At 36.8% G+C, this 22856-nt stretch overlaps 1 protein-coding gene across 8 annotated transcripts in view; it reads right to left on the bottom strand.

Annotated features, from left to right (window-relative positions):
* Window positions 1-14000: 14000 nt before the first annotated feature.
* SYK (spleen associated tyrosine kinase) overlaps window positions 14001-22856 on the bottom strand; it is a 43775-nt gene continuing 34919 nt past the window's right edge. For 7 of the 8 annotated variants that reach the window (XM_058169040.1, XM_058169033.1, XM_058169038.1 and 4 more), the window contains 5 exons: window positions 21816-22025; window positions 19961-20147; window positions 19585-19725; window positions 19275-19387; window positions 14002-18189 (listed from right to left, as the gene is read on the bottom strand). In XM_058169040.1, coding sequence (XP_058025023.1) covers window positions 18117-18189; window positions 19275-19387; window positions 19585-19725; window positions 19961-20147; window positions 21816-22025 — 724 coding nt within the window. In that variant the 3' untranslated portion in view covers window positions 14002-18116. Of the gene's footprint in view, window positions 18190-19274; window positions 19388-19584; window positions 19726-19960; window positions 20148-21815; window positions 22026-22856 lie in introns of all 8 variants that reach the window. The other variant, XM_058169041.1, reaches the window with a different exon arrangement.

The following is a 22856-nucleotide window of genomic DNA, read 5'->3' as shown; positions in this document are numbered from 1 at the left end:
CGCAGTGGCTCAGGAAGTATGCTCGCTTCCGATTATCTGAGACTCCCTGTAATTCGTTTGCTTCGAGGAAACACTCGAAACGAGCCATGTACGACCCCCATTTCTCCTTTGCGGGGTCAAATGGCGCTGGCAGCGTGTAGCTGGACATCGCTATTTTCCGCCTTCGAGAACTGGCTGGGTTTGCGAATTCCTGGTTCCGTCAGCTCTTTTCGCAATCTCACTGCCTCAACATCCCACCCTCGTCGCCAAATGTTAAGTTCGGGCAATGAAGAGGCAGGAGACCAGTGAGTGACAACAGCTCTTTAGTTTATTGTGACCCCAGCAAACACAACCGGCAAAAACCCCTCTTTAAATACTCTTTTGGTCGAGGCTTCAACCAATCAGCAACATGCAATTTTCCCGCCCAAAATTCCCTCTCAAAGTTAAAAATACATTACATACCTGTCAAATGTTATAAAGAAATCTGGCTCAAAACAGTTTAGACTTTGATTAAGGTCCCACTCTCCTTATTTACATGAAAGTTTATGGCCACATGGGATTATAAGAGCCAATGAAAGGCAGTGATGAGGTCAGGAATAGACAAACTTGCTCATGCTGTGCGCACATTTAGTTATTGTGAGCACTTTCCCAAATTGCAAAGTGACTGTGGCTAGAAAAGAATCAGTGAGATGGCTCCCTATCAATTGTTCTAACTAACTTCTGGTTGCTTACTTTTCTGAGCATCTGGGAACACCTGCAAAGTCCCCCATCCCTGTTTTTATTGTCTAGGAAAGCATGTGGACAAGGGGTCAAATGATCCCGGATCGGACAGGATCGCACGATCCAGTATCAATCGTGGCCAGTAGTTCGGCAATCTGGTAGTGATGGCGGAGCGAAGCTCCACCCACCCGCCCAGGTGTCATTACTTCCTGGTTTTAACCAGGAAGTAATGTGTTTTGCGCATGCGCAGAAGGCCTGTGCATCCATGTGATGTGCGTGTGAGCACCTGGGGGCAAAGTGAGAGCACGCACATGGTGTGTGTACTTCCGAACCAGTAAGGAAGGTAAGTAGATTTCACCCCTGTTATGGACCATGTGTGTGATATGGAGAATTGGCTGTAAATGAAGTTAACGTTACTTAATGGGGCTGAGTCAGGGACACAGTAGAACCACTTTCAGCCATGTGTGAACAACCTCATTATATTACCTTATTGTTTGGTCTATTATTCATGTTGTAAGCCATCTGGAATCTGTGTGAGTTGGGCGGCCACCTAAATTTGTAAATAAATAAGGCAGCATCGGACAATGAATTAACTAGCATCATCATTCTTCATGTTGTGGAATGCACTGATTGGGTGACTTACCTTCCTCTCAGCATAATCTTTCTCAAAGGTTTGATCAGAAGATATCATGTTGAGGGAGGCCAAGTACACTATCGGAGCTCCATGGAGAAAAGTTAAGGTGAACAAACATAATATATGAACAGAAATGGTTAAAATGCAAATAAAAAATAATATATAGAAATCATAAATATTTGAGTGGCTACCTCAGTTGATGTGAGAAGACTAGTCTGCAGGCATAAGAATTTAGGATTAGAATGTAAAACCATAAGGCACATATACAGAAGCCTTATGACGTAAACATGCAACAATAGCCATCTATTTTGTAAAACGAAAAGCCTATCTGGCTTTCAGATTTGATGCCTTTCCTCCCTTGGAATTGTATTGTTGTGATACTTAAAGTACTGCAACTAACACTGTTATCAAAGCTTCCTTCATTAAAACCTTCCAAGCAAACTAATTATGAGGAGACTTCAGTGCCTCTTTTCCCTGATGCAAAACTCTCGAAAGGCTCTGTGGCCAATTGTAGCAGAGTGAAATTTTGAAAATGTTTTCCTGTTTTCTGTACGGAATTAATTAGAAAGCATATTAAACAAATGGTGAATTTAATTAATTTTGCTAACTCTAAATGGAGAAGCTCATTATTTCTGGGAACAATTATAATATCGACTGCTAAATAAAGGTAACTCATCCCAAGGTCACTTTCAATTGCAAAATCACCTTTTGCTAATACATTAATGCTGGCAAGCAAGTGCTTTTTTTATTAGAATCAGTTATATACATATTAAAATGACAATAACTGTGGATATTTAATAGAAAGCAACACCAACAGTAATAAATACCTTTATCTACAAGTAAAGTCAAAATCACTAGCAAGAGAGGTTCTAAAGCATCTTGAGAATATACTAAAAGTATAAAAAAAGAGACCTCTATTTCAGGGAGAAATAAGTTCTGAGAAACTGTGAGGCAGATTTCAGCATAGTATGACAACGAAATGTAATCAAGATTCAAAATTACTGAATTCAGTAATTCAGTAATTACTGGAATCTGTGAATTCAGTCCATACTTGCTAGAATCTAATGGCGAGGTTAAAAATAGCCTAACATGCCGAAGTGTCTTTGTGCAAATTAATATGCTTCTCTGTAAACTGTTTTATAAGGTTATTCTGCTTTGCTTCATGCATGCTTACAGGTAATCCTTAGGTTATGACCACTTGTTCAGTGACCATTCAAAGTTAAGGCAGCATTGAGCAAGGTGACATATACCTGATTTTCAGAGTTCTGGTTGTCACATCATCACTTAGTCCTGTGATCGCAATCTAGGCACTCGAATCAGTGGTGGGTTTTAAATTTTTTTTACTACCAGTTCTGTGGGTGTGGCTTGGTGGGCGTGACATGGATTGGTGGGCATGGCTTGCTGGGCGTGGCAGGGGAAAGATACTGTAAAATCTCCATTCCCACCCCACTCCAGGGGAAGGATACTGTAAAATCTCCATTCCCTCCCCAATCCAGGGGAAGGTTACTGCAAAATCTCCATTTCCTCCCGATCAGCTGGGATTTGGGAGGCAGAGAATAGATGGGGGCGGGGCCAGTCAGAATTTTTACTACCAGTTCTCCGAACTACTCAAAATTTCCGCTACTGGTTCTCCAGAACTGGTCAGAAACCTGTTGAAACTCACCTCTGACTTGAATGCCTACCTTGCAGTTATGATGATGCAATCAGCTATGGTCATGTGATTGTGATTTCCGATGTTCCCTGCCGACATCTAAGAAGCAGGAATTTGGAAGTTGCTCCTGGTCCTCCTGCTTTTTCACCTGCCCATATTCCTTAGCACTTGACCATCGACCTCTTCCCAGCATCCCATGCACTCTTCCGCCAGCCTGCTTGCTTAAGACTCTGACCTCTTCCTGCTTAAATATTCACGCAGACCTGGGGTTACGATGGTAACTGGGATTGCCAGGAGTGTCATTGCTAAGCAATGCCATCATGTGACATTGCACTTTGCAGCTGCATTGCTTAGTGATGGAAATGCGGGTCCCAACTGCCATTGCAACTTGAAGACTATCTGCAGTGATAAATCCACCAATTTAAGAGAATGGATTCCCATAAGGGATCCCTGGGCCAAGGGGATCAAAAAGTCAACATGGCAAGTGGGCAATTGAAGTCCTGCCCTCTTTTTACATTAAAATAAGAGGCAGCCCTTCAGTCCTGGACTCCCCCTTATTCTAATTCTAATTAGAATAATAATTCTATTATAATTCACCTAATTCTGTTGCCAGCACATAAACTGTAGAAAATGTTACCTTCACTCCCTGGCATTTTTGTAAAGGTTTTAATATGTTAAAAAGCCATAGCTATGGCAGTAAATGGTTCCTTATAATTTTCTCAGGACTGCTGTAGCTTTAAAAAGTTAGCTGTTTTCTCATTATTTTGGAATGAAAACATATTATTTATATTCCATCAGAGACTTTCAGTTATTCTTTCTGACATTATGATTCAAGACATATAAATATTATTTATTTATTATCCTTCCAGGCATAATCAAATAATACAGAGCAGGCAAAAAACTTCAGGCAAGCAACTCAAAACATTTTATTTTGGCCGAGTTTTTAATGAGGATCACATTTTAGACTTCTTGGTTATACTTAATTATTGTACTTCCTCTGTTTGAATGCATTACATTGTTGATCACAATTTATAGTAGGTTTTTTGTAACTTTTTGTTCTTTTTTTGAAGAAGCTATTTTTCAGTTTATTTGATAAAATGAAGAAGATGCAGACTGAACTTAAAAGCATTTAAGCATTTATTTCTTTTTCCTGCTCAGGGATGATTCTAAATCTAGGTTCTCTAGGGCACCAAATTTTAGGGGGTGCCAAAATTGAAACAATTCTTAAAATATACAATAGGAGTATAAATTTTAATCATCTTTCTTCATTGCTTTAGAAACAGAACTTCTTTCTGTTCAACAAAAGGTCAAACAAAAAGTCATTTGAATGATATTGAACAGTACACACTAACCACATGATGCAAGTCATGAAAAATGAATTACTATTACAATTATGATCCTCAGGAAGTTGATATTTTACCAAAGCAATACAATGTTCTGATAGGAAGGTACTGAGCAGGCAAATCCTGTGACTATTGGGATCATTTAAATTAAACTGTATTTGGAAACACAAAAATAGTATATTTTTTGTGCCAGTGCGCCAGCTTGAAGGTTAATACAATTTTGCAGAATTGTTGCCATATGACAACAATGGTTGATGATGTCATTAAAATATTATGATTCACAATAAATAGGAGGAATATGTCTGCAAAAATAAACACAAATTGGAATGGAAAATTATAAGGGTAAAGTTGAAAAGCACAAAGAGGAGAGGAGAGGAGAAGAGAAAATGGCACCTTTCTTAAATTCCTAACAAAACTAGAAGATAAGCCAAACCATAGGTGGTGCCAAAATATGACTCTGCTTTGGGTACTGGCTTTGTCTATTGCAGAGGGTTGAATATCAGAAGCCGAATCTACATCTTTCTGGCCAAAATTGAATGAAGTATATTATTTTTTGCAAGCAATAAGAAAAACTGGCTACTGAAGAGAGGCAAGTTTTGGATGAAACAGTGACTCAATTAGAGAGTGGAGAAAATCCTCCCCTCTTTTGATTAAGCCGTTTTTCCTTTGAATGCTGCCATCACTTAGCATCATTGCTGAGGCTCTTCTGACTCTCTTGTTTATATAGTACATTTCCCTGCTAAATGCTGTCATTCTTTAGCTCCTTTCTTTAGTACAGTAGTGTGGGAAGGAGAAGGGAGCTCATAAGGATGCCATTTAGAATTGCTCTTAGTTTCCTTCATTTCATTCCTTTCAAATGCTCCAACCTACCCCATTATTTGTAAATTATTCAGAATCAGGCCTTTCCTTCAATGTTTTCCTTCATCAATTAGAGTAGTCCTGTTCAAAAATTCCATGGGGATGAATTACTTTTCCTCTCTTAATGTTTTCCTAAGATTTTTCAAACACTTTGATCTTTAAAGGCAAAATTCAACTGCTTCACTCTCCTCAGATCAAATTATATTTCTCTTTCAAATTCTTTTCTTCCATCCTCAAGAGATCCTTCTTTTCTCTGTCATTTTACTAATATCACCAAAGGGCTTTCCTAAAATCCTCCAGGTGCTCTCTTTCCTTGCACTTTCACTTCCGTGTTTGTAACAATCTGCTTCTCTGCTTCACCAAGAAATAAATAAACTCAGTAGAACTGGACCCAATCCAATCTATTTGTTGCATTGCCTGCTTTCTATGTCTTGAAGCCAAGCTATCTTTCCAGATATTTTGACTGTGAATGATCAGTGTTGTATCTGCAGGGCACAGGCTGGGATAGGCCAGATAAGGAAGACATCAGTGCACTTAGCGGAACTAAGAATAGTCTTGGATTTCAGGCTATTTTTTTTTCCTTATAGTAATCACAAGACAAGCTAACAAATTAAATATCTAAAAGAAGTCTCTTGCAGTTACAGGCAGGGATTCTAACAGTTACATTTTGGCAGTTGAACCACCAAGGCTTCCCATTCTTCAGGCATTTTTATTAATGTGTTCATGTTCTGCTTCTTTATGGCTTTGTATCTCTATTTGTGTCACAAAGGCACATGGACACCTGCTTATAAAATCAATTTTTTCCTATAATTAGTCAAAGCACATTTTGTGGTTCTGGTATTTTGTTCTGTAAGGATAAGGCTGTACTAACATTTCTCACAAAAAGTCAGTTTTGGTCCTTCCTTTGTTTTTTCTTGAGGGGAATGGGTAGCTCATATTCTCTGTTTATCACTAAATGCACATCCGAGGAAAACAGACAAGTTGATTTATGTCAGCTTTATATGACTTGGGTATGGGTGTCTTTTCCTCATTAGCTATACCTGGTTGTGGCTTTGTCGGCTTTCGGAAGGCATTTGAGTTGTGTTAACTCCCACAACTGGTGCCTTGTTTCCGGCAGATGTCCCAGAGGCAAGCCTCTGGTATTCCACCACAAAAAAACAGTTCTGTAAAATATGCTTGTTCTAATCTGTCAATGGAACTGATTTAAACTTAGCTGTGCTTTTACAGAACCTGCCCAATTGATGGAGTGTGGGTGGATAGGTGTCCACTAGATATTTTTTTGTGGTTTGGCTAAATGACTTCTGCTTGAAAAAAAATAAAATGTGAGGATGTACTGTATCTTTCTTAGGATGTATCTTTCTTAATCATCCTTAAGATTTGGATGGTTTGTGTGCCAACTCCATTCTCCACTTTGTAGGCTTAGTGAAGGCCTGCTTGGCAGAACCAAAGCAAGTTTGATCTTGTAAACTCTTTGGGAAAACTAATGTTATTCACCATTATTGGGCAAAAACCTAATTGGTTTCTCACCAGGAATGAGCTGCAGTCAATATAAATTGTCAGTAGTAGTTGAATCCAATGGCATTTGAGCATGTGTTTGATTCCACAATATATGCACCGAAGTAGTAGGACTGGCATCATGATATCACAATGCTTCTTTCAGTTGTCTAAACCTACTTAATTCTCCTTCCTTGGTTGAAGCTTGGTAGTTCTCTCTTGGCTGATTAAGCTAATAATCAATCAGCTTACAGTTCTGGAAGCAACGCTCATTCTCACTTATCCTTTCCAGCTTTCATTCGCATTCATTTGGTGAGCTGTAAAAGTCTGTCACTGATGATATTTACTGGGAAATATATAACAAGACAAATTTAAATGTTGCAGAGGAACAGAAAGGAAGAAACAAGAATACAGGGCATTTAAGAGCATATAAGGGAAAGAGATTTGGTTTGTGTGAGCTCCATGACTAAGAAATGCAGGATAGCCATTCTGCTTGATTTTCTGCATCATGTTCTATTTGTTCAATACTTCAACTAAAGAACATGGAAGTTATGAGGAAGGAAGAGAGGAAGGAAGGAAGGAAGGAAGGAAGGAAGGAAGGAAGGAAGGAAGGAAGGGTTTCTCAAAGCACATGAGACAACTGATTAATTTTGTTTTAGGTAACAAATGAATATTTCGTTTATTGAGTCAACACCGAACAAATATAATGTTTGAAACTTGCTAGTGGCTATGGATTTTCCCTTTTGTTTCCTAAAATTGCATTTTCCTACATTGTGCTTATAGCATTAAAACTCATATCTGCATTCCATTATTGAAATTTATCAAAGATTTAGAGTGCATTCCTAAGTGGAGATCTTGCTTTCTTGTGTTTCTTGCCTATGCTTTTTGAGTTGTATGGTTAGTATATAATGGTTAATAGTGGCTAATCCTGAACTATACACTCAGTGTATCCATATGTGAATCATATGCAAATGGAAGCAGTTGAAGAGGTAGTACTAGTTAGGTTGAAAAATATGTGCATAAAACTCTCTGAAAGCAATTGCTTGGTAGCTAAGGATAAAATTGCTCAGGTTCATTTTGAGTTGGATGCAGCTGGACAAGTCTTATGGAGTTCTCATAAACTCATGAAGTTATTTGGAGGAAATTTGAGCTGTTGGTCCAGAGGAAATGAAGAATATTATCCCAATCAAAGAAGCTTCTTCAGTTCTGAACTGTACTTCAGAACTGAAGGAGCTTCTTGGATGAGGAGCAAAACATCTTCAAAGAAAAACAAAGGAAGTCCACTTGCCTTTTGAAAAAGCACCTTTGGGACAACCATGACCTGGATGACTGAGAATCTCCAAAGACATGAAAAACATTATCTGCAATATCAGTCCTGCCCCCAGCAGCTTGGATCCCTGGTCTTCTTAGTTGGCGAAGGCTCTAGAGAGGTAACAGGAGGCTGGATCAAGGCAATAGTGACGGTATCCTTACAGGGGTGGGCTTCAAAAATTTTAGCAAGGGGTTCTCTGCCCGTTTGCTGGGTGGGCATAGCATGGTGGGCGTGGCCTAGTCTGCCTCCTGGACGGGGGGGGGCATTTTTTCTCTCCCTGGCTTCCGGAGATTTTCCTCAAGCCTCCAGGAGGGCAAAAATGGGCGTTTCCAGCCTTCCCAAACTTCCAGTAGGCCCCTTTTTCACCCTCCCTGAGCCTCCATGTGCACCCTGCACTTACCTACATCCAAAATGGTCTGCGTGGGTACTCCTGGGAGGGGAGGGGTGAGATGGATGGGGCCAGCCAGGAGTGAGATTTGGGGGTTCTTCCAACTGCACAGAATCTTAGCTAGAGGTTCTCCCGAACCCCTGCGAACCCACAGCAGCCCACAACTGTATCCTTAGGAGCACAGCTATAAACCTGCCTTGAAAGAGGCTATGCTCCTCAAGAAGCCATCATTCTTCCTCGTAATTTTAGACAACCGTTGCCCATTCTCTAACCTCCTATTTTGGGGAAAGGTTCTTGAGAAGCTGAGCTGTGCGGGAAACAGATCTTCTGGACACTTTTTCATACTTCTTTCAGGGCATATTTCCCATCAGATAGTTATCTCACTGTTTCTTTAAAGACCTTTTATATAGAAAAGCAAACACAGTATTTTAAATAAATTAATGCATTGCAAGGCTTCTCTTAAGCCTGCCAGGCATTTTGATATTCCTGCTATCCCTGTGTTGATACTTAATAAATGATCAGCCCCAATGGGATTGATCTGCCCCACTCGTTCTGTCAGAAGTGGCTTGCTACGGACCCTGTTTCTCATCAGGCTGGGTCTACGAGAAGAGCCTTTTTGGCCATGGCTCCTGCCTTTTGAAACATCTTTTTGAGAGAATGAGATCCATCCCCACTTTCTGGCCTTCCAGAACAGCCTCAAAACTTGGCTCTGATAAGGCTTTTTATGTTGGAGGTGGTGGGTATTTTTGGTTTTTATTTAACTCTGGTAATTTTAACTGTTTTTTTATATTTGTGTGTTATTGTATTGTAAGCTGCCCCGAATCACTTTGGGTAGTGAGATGCGTGGCATATAACTTAATGAAAAATTCATAAAAATTGTTTAAAAATAAAGCACCAAGCAATATAAACAGCAAGTTAAGGACAAGAGGAATAGGTTCAACGGTAAGTTGCTAGAACTGAATCCTATTATTCTAATATTGTAGAAAAGCTTAAAGAACTTAAGTGAAGTGCTGCTTTTCTTATGACAGCCTGGCTCTTCCCCACTGACATGGTTGAAGTGGCCTGAAAGGCAAAGTATTTGGGAAGTGCATGCATTTATCTGAATTTGGCTTCGAGTTTTCCATTTCAATGGTATGTGTTAAATAGAACCCAATTGGTTAGATATGTGCATCATATTAAAACATTACAAAACATAATGGTTGCGTTCATACAACATAAGTGAAAACCAAATGAAAATACCTTATGTCTATTTGAATATAAAACTATCTGTAGATTGCTTGAGATTTATTTTCTCGGTTTATCTGTAAGGCAATGTTCAGTTACTTAAACTGAATGGATGGCAGAGAAGATTATTGGCAGTTCACTTCCATCTAGCCAGGACATAGCATATAAGTGATGCTTGACCAGCGTCTGCAGGATTGTCTGGGACACTACGCGTCCTCTTCATGACCTGTTTTCCTTGTTACCTTCTGGGAGGCGGCTTCTTGGTATCCGAAGCAGATTAAATTTTGTTTAGTTCCATATAGTATCAACCTTGTGAGCTCTCAAGCTTCCTGTTTCCAATATGTATTCAAGATGGATACACACACACACACACGTGTGTGTGTGTGTTTGTGTGTGTGTGTGTATATACACACACACATAGGTTTTCACAGGTATAGGTATGTAGGTCTTGGCATATTCGGGTCTTTTCCCCTGTAAGGTTGAGAGTATCTTGGCGACGTTTCGACAAGGTCTCACTCATCATCTTCAGGCTGGTACATTCAATGGTACATTCAATGAGGTCTCATTGAAACGTCACCAAGATACTCTCAACCTTACACGGGAAAAGACCTGAATATGCCAAGAACTACATATATGTATGTATGTATGTATGTATACGTATATGTATATGTACATATGTAGGTCTTTGGTTGTTCGGGTTTTCTTCCGTGTAAAATTGGAAGTGTCTCGGCGACGTTTCGACGAAGTCTCATTTGCCAAGACACTTCCAATTTTACACGGGAGAAAACCCGAACAACCAAAGACCTACATACAAACACCCGTGAAAACCTCAGAAAACACACACATATATGTGTGTGTGTGTGTGTGTGTGTATGTGTACATACACATACACACACATATATACACACACACATGTATATGTGTGATGTGTGTAGACTTTTGAGAGCAGGCAATAGAAATTTCTTTTCAATGTGTGCCAGTGTGCCTACAGTAAAAAAAATGACAATAAAAGTCATCTATCTATCTAAAACTGAGCAACAGGCTAAATTTAAAAATATTTCAGTTCAGGCAGGATATACTTTTCACTAGACATGCATACATTTCATATGCACGACGTGCATAAAATTTACTTTTCATGATTTCAGAATGCTGTTGAAGGGACTGCATGCTACTCACTAAAATGGAAACTAAAATAAGAAATGAGCAAAATCTATTCAAATACTGACACCTGCTGGTCACAGGCATGTCATACTTTCTTTGGCCGGTATGGGAAGGACATGGTAAACATTACATTAGTTGTATTCGTATATGCAAGGTTTTCTCCTGAAGGTTCTTCATGGCAGAAGTTTCCCTATTCCTTCTGAAAATAAGTGAGTTGAAAGACATAGTGTCTGCAGATCACCTAATGAGCTATTTGAAAAAACTGCATGAACTACAAGAGACACAAATATTTCATCAGAATCTTGAAACGCTGTTGGCAGTCATTGGAATTGAGATTGAAATATACCAATAAAGGAGATTATTTGTAGTTTAGGGTTGAAATGAAGGGTCCTTGGTGCTCTGAGAACCTCATTTCAACCCTAAACTACAAATATTCTCCTTTATTGGTATATTGCTTGCTTGTTTTCTTGCACACGTTTCATTACCCTAACTAGGTAACATCATCAGTGCTAGTAAGCAGTGCTGTTTGTTGTCAGTTTATATTCTGTCTGTATGGTTGGGGGCAGTCATAGAGATTCTTTGGTTGAGCTGTTTACTGATGGCTCTTTGGCAGTTTCTTGACTGGGGTATTCCTTACTTGATTGTTGGTATGAAGTTAATTTGGAGCTAATCTATGCCGATCTGAGTGCTGATTACTGATGTCTTGTCTGTCTGTCTAGATATCAGCAACATATATAGACTATGGAAGAGACAATCAACCAGCCCAAGACTCCAGCACTTCTCCATCAGTAAGACAGACAGAATATAAACTGACAGCAAACAGCACTCCTTACTAGAACTGATGATGTTACCTAGTTAGGTTAACGAAGTGTGTGCAAGGAAACAAGCAAGCTCAGAGAGCACCAAGGACCCCTCATTCAAATATACCTTAGTATATATCTCTTGGTTGCAGAAATTCCCCTATATCCCTCAAATCTGCAGTAAGGCTGGGATTAAAAAAAACACATCTCGAAATTTTTAGAGATCTCTGCCAATCAGTATTTATAACAATGAAACAGTGGTTGGCCATGCTAGCCCTAGAGCAGAGGTCACCAACCTTTTGGACCTCAGGGGCCACTAAATTCATTTTAAATCCCACAGACCAATAATATGAATTTTTTAAAAGGATAAATAGTATTTAGTGCAATATAAAAATGCAAATAATTTTTCTGCAGACCACCAAAATTTTCTCACGGACCATCGGTTGGTCGCCACTACCCTAGAGAGTAACAAGCACAAGCTACAGGCTGAGTTGTAACCACCATACATACGTTGAATGTTTGTAAAATCAGTCCATTGCCATCTGTAAAATATCTTTTAATACACAATGCACTTCATACAGAAACTGAAATTGTAGAAAGAGAAAGGCAGCTATTTAGAAAAAAAACTAGGCAAATATAAATTTAATTTTCAAAACTGCAGACAGTGGAAATAAGGTAACAAAAACATTCTATTCATTTGTGGATGATAAAAACAGAACATAATTTAAGAAAACATTTTAAAAATGCATACAATGGCGCCTTTTATTTAGAATATCAAGGTTTAAATGTCTGAATGTATTAAATTGCATTGTGATGTATCCTTTATTTTGGCTGGTGTTTTTTTTTATTTTCTCACATTTCACAGGCATTCTTTATACAAAAGTTTTATGTGTCAAAAGAACTAATTCTCTACATTCAAGAGAGAAGAGGGAAAGATTATAGCAGCTCTCTCTTTTGTACACATTTACATTGAAAGCCTCTCAGAAAGCATTCCAGTAAGTAGTTGGTGATGAGATTCTGAATGTTTATTTGCTATGCTTCTTTTTTCCCCTCTGGCAATAAAATCAAAATAAAGGGAGTTGTATTGTTTCCCTATTGAATCATTTCTAGAAATGGAAGCCCATTTTTCCTTCAACCCACAAAGAAGTCTAAAGAGGCAATTAAAAAACAAGCCTTTTAAGTATGTTTGGAAACTCCAAGGAATTCAAGGTGTATGGGCTTAAATAAAGAGGAGTTTTGTTTTGTATAAACTATGTATAGTCAGTAAATTGTCTTTTAATGGTTTCAGTCACCCTTGTCAGCCACACATTTATCTCCAATGGTTTATTACAAACAAGAGAAACAATATTTTAAGGTGTTTAAAATAGGTACAAAAGATATTAAAAGGCCTCACTTCAATTTTGGTAGGTACATCAGCTTTTAAAAAGTCTATATTGTTGATGGTTGTGACAATTTGCTGTTGACAGATTGTGATAATGGATGTCTAATCAGAGATGGGAAATCTTTATCTACACATACTATTTCTCATTCAGGAAATGTATCAGAATTTTTAAATAGATACACTCATCTTATTACTATGACGATATCTGTTATACGCAGGTGGGTTTGAATTCATCTGCCTCGTTACAAATATATTTACCATAGAAACAGATAAAATAAGATTTTGTGAATGTATATAAAATTAACAAATGATAATTAAGTATTATTCAATTCTATTATTACCAAATATTTTTCTTTATGCCTAAAGAGATTTAAAAATAAATTAAAGTGAAAATGCTTTATGTCCAGTTATTTGAAATAATATACATTTCTATTGCATAATTTAGTTTATATTACTGTAGTTCTTAAATCTTCATGATAGGATGTATGGCTACATATACCAGATGTCTTCAGGGATAAGATTAAAAACTAATAACATTTTTAAAAACATACAGAAAATAAAATTGATCAAGAGTTGTTTAGGGACTTATTCATCATAAGCAATACATAAATCATTAAATGCTCAGCCAATAATGATGTTTTTTTAAAAAAGTTTGCTAATACTATCAACCAGATGTTTTGTGGTATTAGTCAAACTTTCCCCTTTTAGTGGGCTTTCTGTGGTAAGAAAAAAATGCAGGATTACATAAATGTAAGAGAGTTACACACTAAGGTGTGTATTTTTTCTTCTGTTTGATCCTGTCTGATTCTCAGAGACTACCTGGAGAAGTCCCTGCAGTTTCCTTGGCAAAGTTTTTTTGGAAGTGGTTTGCTCTTCCTTTTTCCTTAGAGTTGAGAGAGAGCAATTGGCCCAAAGTAAGGCTTCATATACATTGTCTCCTCTTTTCTAGCCAGGTGCCTTAACCATTACACCAGTGCTTCTCAATTATTTTCTGTCATGCCCCCCTAGGAAGAAGAAAACATTTTAAAAATGCATACAATGGCGCATTTTTATTTAGAATATCAAGGCTTAAATGTCTGAATGTATTAAATTGCATTGTGATGTATCCTTTATTTTGGCTGGTGTTTTTTTTTATTTTCTCACATTTCACAGGCATTCTTTATACAAAAGTTTTATGTGTCAAAAGAACTAATCCTCTACATTCAAGAGAGATGAGGGAAAGATTATAGCAGCTCTCTCTTTTGTACACATTTATATTGAAAGCCTCTCAGAAAGCATTCCAGTAAGTAGTTGGTGATGAGATTCTGAATGTTTATTTGCTATGCTTCTTTTTTCCCCTCTGGCAATAAAATCAAAATAAAGGGAGTTGTATTGTTTCCCTATTGAATCATTTCTAGAAATGGAAGCCCATTTTTCCTTCAACCCACAAAGAAGTCTAAAGAGGCAATTAAAAATCAACCCTTTTAAGTATGTTTGGAAGCTCCAAGGAATTCAAGGTGTATGGGCTTAAATAAAGAGGAGTTTTGTTTTGTATAAACTATGTATAGTCAGTAAATTGTCTTTTAATGGTTTCAGTCACCCTTGTCAGCCACACATTTATCTCCAATGGTTTATTACAAACAAGAGAAACAATATTTTAAGGTGTTTAAAATAGGTACAAAAGATATTAAAAGGCCTCACCTTCAATTTTGATAGGTACATCAGCTTTTAAAAAGTCTGTATTGTTGATGGTTGTGACAGTTTGCTGTTGACAGATTGTGATAATGGATGTCTAATCAGAGATGGGAAATCTTTATCTACACATACTATTTCTCATTCAGGAAATGCATCAGAATTTTTAAATAGATACACTCATCTTATTACTATGACGATATCTGTTATTCTCAGGTGGGTTTGAATTCATCTGCCTCATTACAAATATATTTACCATAGAAACAGATAAAATAAGATCTTGTGAATGTATATAAAATTAACAAATGATAATTAAGTATTAGTTATTCAATTCTATTATTACCAAATATTTTTCTTTATGCCTAAAGAGATTTAAAAATAAATTAAAGTGAAAATGCTTTATGTCGAGTTATTTGAAATAATATACATTTCTATTGCATAATTTAGTTTATATTACTGTAGTTCTTAAATCTTCATGATAGGATGTATGGCTACATATACCAGATGTCTTCAGGGATAAAATTAAAAACTAATAACATTTTTAAAAACATACAGAAAATACAATTGATCAAGAGTTGTTTAGGGACTTATTCATCATAAGCAATACATAAATCATTAAATGCTCAGCCAATAATGATGTTTTTTTTAAAAAAAAGTTTGCTAATACTATCAATCAGATGTTTTGTGGTGTTAGTCAAACTTTCCCCTTTTAGTGGGCTTTCTGTGGTAAGAAAAAAATGCAGGATTACATAAATGTAAGATAGTTACACACTAAGGTGTGTATTTTTTCTTCTGTTTGATCCTGTCTGATTCTCAGAGACTACCTGGAGAAGTCCCTGCAGTTTCCTTGGCAAAGTTTTTTTGGAAGTGGTTTGCTCTTCCTTTTTCCTTAGGGTTGAGAGAGAGCAATTGGCCCAAGGTAAGGCTTCATATACATTGTCTCCTCTTTTCTAGCCAGGTGCCTTAACCATTACACCAGTGCTTCTCAATTATTTTCTGTCATGCCCCCCTAGGAAGAAGAAAACATTTTTCGCGCCCCCCACGCGACTGTAAACACGGGGCTTAGCTTGTTATGACAGTGTTTGCCGAGGTCAAACGCGCCCCCCTTTACGGAGCCTCGCGCCCCCCCTGGGGGGCCCGCCCCACTATTTGAGAAGCACTGCATTACACCAAACTGGTTCTCTGAATAAGATAATAGGGGACATCTAAAATTACACTTATATTCTGTAAGCACACATGCAAAAGAATTCGCCTTTATTCTCCTTGTAATGCCCACAAGAGGCTGCCATCTTCTGCAGCATCCTTGGATAGAACATTGGTAGAAGAATATATTTCACTGCCAGATATTAAGCTAACAGGGGAAGCATGTATAGTCGGATATACCCTACTGTCTGAACACTTAATATTGTTCTGAGAATAAGGCAAGATGGCTGTTTACTAGAAACATTTCAAGAAACTTAAATTCAGATGCTAAGGCATGAACATTCTAGTTCTTTTTCTGACAGCTCTCTATTACAGAAATTACAAAAAAGCACAATAGTACTATTGCCCACTAATGCAGTATTAGAAACTCTTATTATGTGAATCAGTTCAGTAACAGTTTCTCCATGCCTGAGCTGAGAAAGTTTTGGTTACTTGCAGATATTTGTTATCTAAACATCTTGGTCACCAGCCATGGAAGGATTTCTAGTCACCTCATAAATAACATCACCTCATGATCACAAGCTAATATCATGAGCTTACAGCTGGTCATGAAGATGGTAGATGGCAAGTCAGCTTTTGGGTTCACAAAGTAAAGTAAAAGTAATGAGTAAAGAAAACATTCATCTTAGGAATAAATGCTGTGGAAAAGATGGCCCTCCTCTAAGGCCTAATTCAAGTGGCTATGTTTGAGTCAGCAGAAATCAATATTGGCATAAAATATATTGTCCCATTGCCAATCCAATTCCTGGATTGGAGAACCTTCACAATTTATTAAATTCTTGATGAAATTGCTGGGTCTGGAACAACTATGCCCAGTGCTTTCTGCCAAAGGCTAAGAAAAGAGAATGGTGACAGAAGGTACCGAAGGGAAATGTGTAACTGTGGTAACTTGAAGCTGATCCTACCCTCTAGAAGTCACCTGACTGTGCTGCTGACAGAATAGTCCATGAAGCATCTAAGATTTTACACACTTTGGGGTAACTAAGGGGTTCCGCTTCCTATAAGAGAGAAAGCATTGCTTTGATAATGGCTGAGAACAACTTAAGCCTGTCTAATGAGTGGGCTGGGAGCAAGATGAAGACATTATGGGAACACGTAGTATAAAGAAGTTGCTAAAATATGTTTGTATTATTGTTAGATGCAAGTGGGTAAACACCCTCACTGAAGGATATTTTACAAAAGAATATTTGATGACAACTGTGATCAGAATAGTTAAAGCAATGATCTTTCCATAATATACTGCATATTGATACTGAGAAAGAATGAGAGAATCAAGTTCAGATGATGGATCTAAAGACAGTAAGAATACCTGGCAAAAATGATTATTCAGTCCTGAGCCAAATAAAGGCTCACTGTCTTTTTGAGGCAACAATCAGTAAGGTAAAATTCACAAACTTTGAAACAAACTTTCTTTGTCAAGATGGAGAAATGAAAGAGAGGGTGGATAAAGGATAAGGTAGAAGGAGAGGATAAAAGAAAATTTTGCATGATTGTCTTAGGAAGAGTTATGGGTTATTGTTGGAAATAAATTGAAATACTGAGCAATACCCCAGGAAATAAGCCTGACTCAATAACACCTAATTAAACAATTAAGGTTTTAATATAAATAGATGGGGTTCTCAGCGCCTATCAGTGTTTTGATTATATGACACAACAGATTGAGGTTAAGTGCTGTTAATTCATCTATACTTATTTTTTTAACTTTTATTATTTAATTTAAAGATTAAAACAATAATAGGGATCTGTTGTTACTATATGAAACAATTTGCCATTTTTTTATAGATGTTTATATTTTTCCAAATAATACATACCAAGACAGAAGTGGAGATATAGGTTTTGTTTTGCACATATATGCCATATGTTTTAAAGCTATGATTTATGATTTCTAACTTTATTGGCTCATTTCTAATTTAAAACCAATCTCTGCTCTGAGTATTCAAAAGTGAAAGTATCCGATTCTCTTAACAGCAACAATGAAGAAAATACAAGTGTTCTTTTGATATCATAAAAGATGGTTCATTTGAACAGCAAGACAAAAAGCAACTGAACAAAACCCATTTTTAAAATAGACTTAAGCAAGTATAATTAATGCCAGATCTTTGAACATCTAATAAGCTCACTTTAAAAATATTACCATAGAAACTAGCAAGTTTTTAAAAGTAGCAAGGTAATTCTACTGCAATGGTCTTTTCACAATGATACTTCTGGAGTGCATTTTGGTATTTCTGCAACTTATTTGAAAAGTCAACTTTTGTATCTGTGTCTCGGGACGTCTTCATTGTAATTCCACTGTATACTTATTGAGCAATGTCATAGTAGTAGTTGCGTAACTTTAATTCAACAGTAAAAAATGATGGCCGATCATCAACACTGGAAGAAAAAAGGAAAATATTTTTTGTAGCCAAGAAGACTCTTTATTATTTGTCTGGCAATTTCCAGTCAATATGTTATCTCTTTAACAATAACATTTACCAGCACTTCCTCTTGCTTCAGAAAAGCTTATTGTGTAACTGCTATCCTTATCAGATAACCTAATAGTGGTTTCTGAGGACTTAGCAAGAAGCAGCCATCAGAATACTGCATTGTGAAATGACATTTTGGAAACACTGGAAAGGACCACAAATGTAGACAAAGTCATGATCTGTATTTTTCTTTCATCTTTTTGCCTATCAATACTATCAGATACTTCCAAAAGAAGCTGATCTGCAGGGTGGAGGTGGAAACAGAGAATGGGTCAAAAAGTCAGGATGGCGGTCACAACCAAGAGATCAAATCATGGTGTTTACCATATTTTTCTGAGTATAAGACACCCCCATGTATAAGATGCCTCCATGTTTCATGTAGTTTCTTGTAGTAAACACGCTACAAGCCATAGCTGTGAAAAAGCCACCTTGTTAGAGTGAGTAATACAACAAGAACAGGAAATGCATCACAGGAACAATAGAGGTGAAACCTAGAATGAAACCAATGTGGTACGGGAAACAACTACAATAGAGAGGAATGATAGAGCTGCATATAAGATAAGAGGCTCATCCGGCATATGTGGCCTTCTCCTCGGTCTCCTGTGTAGAAGACGCACCTCAATTTTCAAGTAAATATTTTAAAGAAAAAGTAGTGTCTTATACACGGAAAAATACGGTATGTTATGATGCATGAAAAATGAGATGTACTACTTCTCATTTGTTAAAACTGAAGGGCAAAGGGCAAACTGAAGGGCAAAGAATGACTCTATATCAGGGGTCTCCAAACTTGACAACTTTAAGCCTGGAGGACTTCAACTCCCAGAATTCTCTAGCCAGCAAAACTGGCTGGAGAATTCTGGGAGTTGAAGTCCTCCAGGCTTAAAGTTGCCAAGGTTGGAGACCCTTACCTTTTATGCTGGTTTCAATGGAATATTTAATTATGGACAACGAGCCTGATAAGCTTCAAGAAACTATTGATATGAGAATACTTACTTATATGTCCAACACAATTTCATTAATTCATAGATATCAGACGAGCAACCCACTGGACATTCCAATCGTTCACCTCTTTCAATCATCTGAGCAACGTCAATTCCTTTCATACCCTACAACCGAGTGACACAGAAAACTGAGACACTGTTGGCTTCGACTGAAATAAGAATATCACAATTTCTGAAATATTTTCTTACAAAGGTGTGTCGTAGTGGACATTGGAATAGCATCTCCATCTTGGTTTATTTTTTTTAATCTATGATTGGAATTAAAAAGGAAAGTTTAATAATGGTAAATAAAGTTTGTTTACCTTATATGGCTTTTGACCATAGGAAAACGTCTCCCACATTAACACGCCAAAACTCCAAACATCACTCTTGCTAGAAAATTTGAAGAAGTTCATGCATTCTGGAGCATACCATTTAACTGGCCATTTGCCATGATGTTCTGCCTGTAATAACACCCAAAATTAAAGAAAACAATAAAAAAATATTGGTGTATTATATCTATCAACCACAATCTATTAAAGAACCAGAAAACATGTTCCATTGTAATTGTTCAATGAACCATAATTATTTGTTGCAAATTTGTGCATAAGGCATAAGGCTGAATGACAGTGACACCACAATTCACATTGACATTTGGTGATAAAAATTTTAAAACATGTTAAAGGATGGAAAAATTACCTTGTAATAATCATTAGAGCCAAGAGCTTTTGAAAGTCCAAAGTCACTGATTTTGGCATAATGTTGTGTAACCAGAAGCACATTTCTTGCAGCTAAATCTCTATGTACAAAATTATTTTCCTCCAAATATTTCATTCCCATGGAAACTTGATGCACCAGCTCTATTAGGTTCTTTTCTGTGACATCTCTGAAAAATCAAACCAGACTTTTAGAAATCTATTTCTTTTTACATTCTTCATTCCTCTCACCCACCCAGTAGAGAGTGGATGCTAATAATACATTGAATAAATATCATAACTTTATTGCTTAGAGAACACAGTCCTTATGCATTCATTTTTTCCATACATTATTGCTAAATTTTTATTATATTATGTAACATCCAAATAGTCTAGATCAGAGGTAGAGTATTTCCCCCCTCCATCTTGTACAGCCTCAGAAACCTTCAGAATTGTCAATGGATTATAAATTGTAATGTGACATAATTATAATTTGACAAGTTGTTGTTGTTGTTGTTGTTGTTGTTGTTATTATTATTATTATTATTATTATTATTATTATTATTTATACAGGAAATAAATATACTAGTTGAATTAATCTTTTAAACTACATTTAAATTAGAATAAAATTAATATTTTCTTGCTCTTTGTTTATTTCTTTGTCCTGATCCTAACAAATGTTTGGAATATGCCCTGAAAAGCTTGACTTAGGTTGCTTTACAAGCAAATGCCAACCATTAAATAGAGATTTTCTGGGAAGTAGACCTTGCAGAAATCAAAGGTTTATCTAAACCAGTGGTGGGGAACGAAGGCCCTTTTATGATTTGTGGACTTCAACTCCCAGAATTACACTGGCTTGTCTTAGCAAGAATATATACTGGATCAATATCACAATTAATATGAGATAATTAAGAAGCATGATGATGGTGTAGACCAAGGGTGGGGAACTATGGCTCTTTTTTGACCTGTGGACTTCAACTCCCAGAACTGAATTCAGAACTCCAGAATTGAATTGAAATCCACAAGCCATTAAGGGGCCATCGTTCCCCATCTCTGACCTAAACAGATCATTTAAATTTGTCACTTTTCTACATTGCAGTGACTTCCATGCTCTGTAAATGTACCTGTGGAATACTAAATCCAGCAAAATTGTAGCCATGCATTCAGGTAAGCAGGGATGGCAAGTCAAAGTATATCATCCTTTATATGAATACGGCATAGCTATGTATAGTTGCTAAACAAATAATTCCCTCAACACTATCAAACTATTTACTAAATCTGCACTACTATTAATCTTTTCATCGTTCTCATCACTCATCTCCATCCACTTATGACTGTATGACTGTAACTTTGTTCTTGTATCCTTACGATTTATATTTATATTGTTTCCTGATTGCTTATTTGTACCCTATGACTACCATTAAGTGTTGTACCTTATGATTCTTGATGAATGTATCTTTTCTTTTATGTACACTGAGAGCATATGCAGCAAGACAAATTCCTTGTGTGTCCAATCACACTTGGCCAATAAAAAATTCTATTCTATTCTATTCTATTCTATTCTATTCTAATTTGTATTCAGTAAATTCACTTCTAGTGAAAATAAGTGGTATGTCACAAAGCTGCATATACACCTTCAAAGTAAATTGAAGAAGAAAATGTTAATTTTGAAAATGTCACTGTTTATGAAAATGTTTGCTTTTGAAGTATTCAAAGAAACACCAATTTCAGCAATTCGTTGGATATTACAAAAGCTGTTATTTTCATACCTGCACTTTCCAATGAAAAGTGGTCATTTTAATTATCAATTTAGATTCCATCCATTATTGGTCAAAACCTGCAACTTACTGTCAACTCACCCATGTTTTAGCAAATATTTATTCAAGGGGCCAAGCTCAGCCATTTCCATTACCAACATCCAAGATTCAGCTTCACATATGCCAATCATTCGGACAATATATGGGTTATCAAGTTGTTGCATTACATTTGCTTCTCTTAGGAGTTCATCTTTTATTGCTGGATCATTGCTTTCATTTTTGAGAATTTTCACAGCCACAATTTTCTTTCCTCTGTAACAGGAATTCCAGGAAAACATAATTATGTTAAGCTTTGGAGAAGGGTAGATGGCTGAAAATGAGGTGGTCTATTTCTGTCCTAAAATAAATTTTGCTTCCTTTGTTTTGCTGACATTTTTCAAACAGAGTTAGCCTTAATTTCAAATCTGTAGATAACATTTAAAAATTTTAAGTTCATGAAGACGTGTTTAAGTTCATGTTTAAGTTCATGAAGCCAAATTTTAAGTTCATGAAGTGGCTTTATCATAAATTCCAATTCTTTAGTCTATGTTTGAAATATCACAGAAGAGTCCAGGTCCAAATTTTTTATGAGCTTTTGATAGAGGTACAGTATGTTATAGCAGGGGTCTCCAACCTTGGGAACTTAAAGCCTGGCGGACTTCAACTCCCAGAATTCCCCAGCCAGCAAAGCAAAGCAAAGCAAAGCTGGCTGGGGAATTCTGGGAGTTGAAGTCCACCAGGCTTTAAGTTCCCAAGGTTGGAGACCGCTGTGTTATAGTGTAATGGATTCCATCAAATAAGAAAGCAACTCAGGTGCCTTTGAGGCAACTAAAGCATCTGGTCCATATCGATCCTTTAAAACACACTTATGCTGAAGACACTTCCCCTATTACAAACTGAGAAGCCAAAATTCAATTTTAAGTTGGAGAAAATCCTTAAACTTGTCATTATATCATAGTTGATTTAAAATCATGACCCAGCTTGTATCTTAGCTTTCCAATTAAATAATTTACCAAAATAGAATTTTCCCAAAGAGTTACATACTCTTGAGTCCCTATCACAACTCAGTTTACATCCTAAAATTGCTCAAAGATTTCTCACCAC

Source organism: Ahaetulla prasina, chromosome 2 (assembly GCF_028640845.1).
Source record: "Ahaetulla prasina isolate Xishuangbanna chromosome 2, ASM2864084v1, whole genome shotgun sequence".
NCBI classification, from domain to species: domain Eukaryota; kingdom Metazoa; phylum Chordata; class Lepidosauria; order Squamata; family Colubridae; genus Ahaetulla; species Ahaetulla prasina.
Note: the sequence above shows the minus strand (reverse complement) of the source record. Positions and strands in the feature narration are given on the sequence as shown.